The 5,883-nt window shown below is 41.5% G+C and overlaps 1 protein-coding gene across 1 annotated transcript; it reads left to right on the forward strand.

The window, feature by feature from the left end:
- The first annotated feature begins 2,880 nt into the window (after positions 1–2,880).
- LOC131675604 (uncharacterized) lies at positions 2,881–5,229 on the forward strand. The gene has a single exon (XM_058954639.1). The coding sequence runs from the start codon at positions 2,881–2,883 to the stop codon at positions 5,227–5,229; it is 2,349 nt and encodes a 782-aa protein (XP_058810622.1).
- The last annotated feature ends 654 nt before the right edge of the window (positions 5,230–5,883 follow it).

The following is a 5,883-nucleotide window of genomic DNA, read 5'->3' on the forward strand; positions in this document are numbered from 1 at the left end:
CCGCCAATTTGGAAGAGACTGACGTTTTTACGGAAGCGGCGGACTTCATCCGGGTCGTTGGCCCCGAGGCAAGGCGGGTCGCTGGCGAATACGCTGTGAAGATCCAGCAGGAGCTGGACTGGAAAGCGTACGTCGCTGACGTCCGTACTGACTGGCTGGCGCAGCGCATAGCCGAGGAGGAGAAGCGAGCGCTCGCTGAGGCCGTCGAGGCCAAGCTGCGGGAGGTGGACGACCTTCGTGCCCAGATGAGGCAGCTGGATCGCTTGGCGGTGGATCCCCGTCACCACGCGCTCCGTATCTGCCAAGCCGGAAGGCCCTGGGACACGGAGTCTACCTCTGACCAGGCGGGACCGTGCGCAGAAATGGTCGTCGCCCAGGCTCCGGCCAGGCCTGGAGGCCTGACTCAGAGCTTCGCGCGGGGCTCCATTAAACGGCCACCCGGCCACGTGGCCCTCAAGAACGCGTTCCGCACGGAACCCTGCGGAAAGTGGGATGGACCACGCGACGACCTCATAGGCGTGAGGTTCTGCCGCATGTGCGGCCTGACTGGCGTCGCTCGCTCGACGGACTGCCCGAACTTTTCGCTCCACCCGCTGTGGTTGTCGGAGCAGCAGGCGCAGTACGCCTATACGGCGAATGAGCTGCGCGCCCATAAGGGCAGCAAGTAAGCGTTACGCTTAGCGTACACGCTAAAAGCGAGTTTCGCTACCACGTTTTATTCTTTTCTTTCTCTTCTCATGTACTTGATTGTTACGCGGCGCGCGTAACGCTAAACGAGGGCTGTGCCCCTAATCAAAAAAAAAGTGTATTTAACCGTTTTATTTTTTTTTTTACTACATTTGTAGCGAATAAACGCCTATTTTTGTAAAGGAGAGAGTTACTCTAACTACCTTGCCCTTCCTATCCTTTTGTGGTTGCGCTTATTCCGCCCCAATATGATGGCCCGCGCCTTAAATTTTCCCTAAGAGGTAAATAAACTCATATGCATGCAGAGAGAGAGACTAGGTTTCGATCTGGTACCCACTGGCAACCAGCGTCTGGGGAAGGGGGATATAACGAATCGTTTGTATCTTCGTTATGTCTCTCTCTCTCCAAGAAGCCAGTAACTAATATATTTAATAATCATTGTAAATTACTTTATTGTTTGAATAGTTACAGCATTACGGACGTCAGCGAACTGGTAAGCGACGCAACTTGCGTACGATAATCGATATCGACTCGCGGCGCGGACCTCGCGGGGAGACGCTTCCTTGCGAGGAGAGAGAGAGAGTTTCGAATATTGAGACAGTCCGTTTTCGACGATCGACGAGCTAACGTTCCTCGCGCGAGTCGAAGCCTACCACGGTCATCCAGCCTTACACGCGCCTACGTACGCTGGATACGCCAAAAAAAAAGTGTTATTGCGAGGCAGCCAACCAAAAACAAAGCGAGTGCGCGGTAGAAGCGAGCCCGCCGTCGCGTGCCCTTGATTTGCGGGTTAGGATAGGAGTGCAAGCGGCTATACTGTAAGTACTAGATCCAGTACCTGGCTTCTCTCTCTATACCGTTCTCTCCTTTTTCACGCTAACTGAACCACGCGTTTACACCCGCCTTTTCTTTGGTACACGTTGTGCCGCAGCCACGGTTGGTACCGGCAATTTCTCTCTCCCCGCGAACGTGCTGTCGCTTTTATACATTCGTCGTCTCCGAAACGAATAAGTGCGGTTTGCCGTTTGCGAACGTCCGGCTCCTGCGAGGCGAATTCGCTGTTACATGCTTCGACGAGGTTAAGCGCTGTCGCTTCCTCGTTCGAACGGTGTGCGCCGGTTCGCTGTCGCCATTGTGCACAGCTCACAACAGAGCGAGTGCTTGCGCGACCTTAACCGCGTAGCGCGTGCGCAGTTCCGTTCGCTTCACTGTCAAGCTATTGCGAGTTTGTTGCGTTGCGATTAACTTTGTTTATATCGATCATTTTGATATTATGTATTCCTTTGTGCTAATTAAAATTTACACGCATCCACTTTTAATTATATCCGAGTGCTTATTGCCCGCCGACTCCCTGTTCCTTGGATTGCAATTGTGTATGCGACTATACACGCGCGAATCTCTCATTTTGGACGTCGCGCATCTTCACGCGTAGCCTACAACACTCTCCGCGGGCCAAATTTTCGACTCGAGAAGGAGGCAACTGAGCTGCTGGACCCAGGACGTTCGGTGCAGGAGTGCCGATCTGCTCTGGAGAGCCATTCATCTACTTTTCCGCGGTTACTTTTATATAGCGTGTCCCGCTCGAGCGAAGCTGAGCAGGAACCCCGTTATAGTATATCATTGTACAAAAAAAAAAATAGAAATACAATTTATATATAATCTTGCAATTTTATAGAAATCTCAAAAAAATCATCTAGACTGCAAAGATTTTTCACAATCATTTGAAATTCTCAATATTTCATAAAAATGATTTCATAATCTCCAAATAATCTTTGCAAATAATTGTGCAATCTTTTCAATGTCTTGGAAATCTTCTTAATCATTGGAAATTTGAAAGATTATAAAAATCTTGAAGATTTTAAGAAATCCTTTAATAATTTCTAAGCAATCTTCATTTTATTGCAAATCTTTGCAGCTTCCTAGAAATCTTACTAATCATTGAGATTTGAGAGATTTTGAAAATCATTAAAAAAATCTTGAAGATTCACAATCTTTGTACGCCATTTCGTCGAGTGATTTACCCCTCGTATTCAGCATTAGCTTCTATTTTCGAAAGAATTTTTTGTACAAATAAAATCTTAGCATTTTTAAAAGTCAAACAAACGAAAGTCTTTTTTTATTCAGGGTCCGCCCGGAACATCAACTGCAACAGATGCATTTCGAAATTCGAAGTGTGCGAAATGCAGGACTCACATGCGCAAATTTCCAGAATCAACAGCAAAAAAAATTACTACTGCGGAAGAAGTAAGTGAAATTCTTGAACAGCTTTCTGTTACTACCAGTATAGGTGCATATTTGTGCAGAAAATGTAAAAAACTAGTTGTATTTCATACAAGCAAAAAACCAAAAACTGAAAGTAAAGCCTTGGGTGAAACATCTGCTAATACTCATTGCAATTTAACAGAATCACGTAGTCACGATCCATTCGTTCGTGTCACAAGAAGTACAGAAAGCTCCAATGAACCTACTGCCTTGGCCAATACAACTGAACTTGGCACACGAGATTCAACCGTGCGTGTCACTCGAAGTACAGTAACTTTAAAGTCAGAGAGTCAGAAGACTGATTCTCAAGTTTCCTCACAATCGTATGGATCAGATAATTCGTATCGACCGCCAAGTGTTGAAGAAAATGGAGTTGATTACGTTACCTTGCCAATTCCAAGATGTTCTATTACTGAAAGAAGTTGTATTATTTGCGGCGTTGTTGGCGATAGAGCTCGTATAACTTTTGAGGCCAGATTGCACTGCTACAGACAGATGCAACTTTATATACCGCAAGGTGCTCGTGCTTGTTCGGAACATTACTTAAATGGTCGAATATATTTAGAAGATTTACGTAACATTAAATCATATTCAAAGACTTCTGAGGTGCCTGTAGATGAGGTAACGAAATTGATCCAAGGATTATCCATAGAGAGTAATCAATCTTTGCTGAATGAAGCCGGAGCTTTTCAATTAAGTGAAGATCGTTTGAAATCTCTCACAGGTTTCTCTTTAAACAATTTACAAAAATTATGTTTCGCTTTGACTTCCATGAATAATTCACATAACCGAACAGTTACTGAAGCTTTAATAACATTTTTATTTAAATTGCGTTCTGGAGCATCAAATAATACCATTGCCACAATTTTTAAATTTGATAACGATCAGCTGGTGTCAGAGATCTGTAGCAATGTTATAACATGTTTTGAAAAAGATATTTTACCTACACTGTTCGGTGTAAAGAAACACATGACTGCAGCAGAATGCATTGAGGCTAGACAAAACTTGATTAAAAATCATACATCTCAAGATGCTAAAAAGTTATTACAGTTGACTGGAGATGAATTGGTTTTGATATTTGATGGTACCTACGTCAAGCATCAAAAAAGCTTCAACAATGAGTATCAACGCCATGCTTTTTCAGGGCAAAAAAAAGCGCCTTTGATCAAACCATTTACTGTTTGTACAACCAACGGCTTTATTGTGGATATTTGTGGCCCTTATGAAGGCACAAAAAATGATGCAGAGATAATGAAAAAAGTATTGGCTGATCCCAACAGTGTATTTCGATTAATGAAAGAAGGCGACATTATGATCGTTGATCGCGGTTTCAGAAATGTAGTTAAGTTGTTAGAAGATAAAAAGTTTGTTGTTCTAATGCCCGCTTTGAAGGGAAAAAGAAAACAGCTTCCCACAGCAGAAGCAAATAGCTCCCGTATTGTAACTAAGTTGCGTTGGGTTATTGAAGCAGTACATGGACAGATCAAATTAAAATTCAAGCTGCTTCATCATAATATGGACAATAAAATGCTTCCAAAAGCCAAGTCACTCTGCCGGATAGCCTGTTATTTAAACAATAAATTCGGTAAACGTTTTAAAACAGATGACAAGATCAGTGACGAAATAATCAACAAAATGTTGAATCCGACCTTCACCGAGAATACCCTTGCTGAAGAAGTGACAGAGGCAGGCTGGAGTCGTAAAATCAAAAATTTTCAAAAGCTCAGTGCAACTGACCTTGTTGACTTTCCAGAAATGTCTGAACGAGATTTCAAAATACTATTTTCTGGTACCTACCAGCTTGCAATGGCGATATCGTACTTAGCCGAAATGTTAGATGAGGAGGGTAATCTGCAATTGAAATATCTCAAAGAACATAAAAATATTATCTCAGTTTTGGTGAGATCACGCCACGTCAATAGGAAGGTCTACAAATGTTATATAGATTATAAGCCTGATACCTTTGGACTCAACGGGATTCAAAGGTACACTTGTGATTGCCCTAATGGGTTGAGGACTGTAGGTTGTTGCTGCCATGTTGCAGCTGTGATATATTATCTAGCTTTAGCAAGATATGACAATAAAATTTTCAAACCGGCTGAAAAACTTACTACACTCTTTAGAGAAGAAGGGGTAGATTTGGCGAGTGATATATGCGACGAAATTGAAACTGAAAAAGAAGTGGGACCTGTTGAACAAGAGAATATAACAGAAGAAGATCTAGAAGAACATTTGAGCAGTGATATCGAGGACGATTGCAATGATATTGATAGTGACTGAAACTTAAGGGATATCTATTATATATATATATATATTATGGTAGATATAAATATATTTTACCAAGTATTTATGGATAATTCAAAAATAAATCCATTTTTACTTATTCACACATATTTATCTTTTCATTTTGTACCTTTTCCATCACCAAGTTATAATATTCTTAAATCTAGGTAGAGCCGCAGAAATTGCATAATTATAAAATATATTTTATGATTAGAAGAAATGGTTTTGTATTGAAAATGAATGAAAAACTGTATATATTGATCCAATTTCAAGACCCATTGTCAAATTCAAGTTTCCAAAGTGGCTGTAAAATAAATGTACGATACTATTTTTTTAATCATATAATATTATATATAATTGCAGATTTGGATTCAGCGCATCAAAATACGTAAGAAACATACCCAATATGAATCAAAAATACAAAAATGTTATGGAATGTTCTCACACTCGTCAACATCATTTTTTCCAATTTTTTGCGATTTTGGCTATTTTTTTATTTTTCTGAGATTTCCAGGGGTTTTCGCGTCATTTTGACTTGAAATTCAGATTCAGCGAATCAAAATACATAAAGATATATGTTCGGAAATACAGATATCCCTTCTGTGTGCGCCCGTGGCGGTATAGCAATCAATGCGGAGAACTATTGCATGG

Source organism: Phymastichus coffea, unplaced genomic scaffold (genome assembly GCF_024137745.1).
Source record: "Phymastichus coffea isolate CEN01 unplaced genomic scaffold, Cenicafe_Pcof_1.1 PCOF00001, whole genome shotgun sequence".
Lineage (NCBI taxonomy): Eukaryota > Metazoa > Arthropoda > Insecta > Hymenoptera > Eulophidae > Phymastichus > Phymastichus coffea.

Excerpts from the sequence above, each read along its gene's own strand:
- LOC131675604 (XM_058954639.1), top strand. The coding sequence starts at position 2,881 with ATGCGCAAATTTCCAGAATCAACAGCAAAAAAAATTACTACTGCGGAA.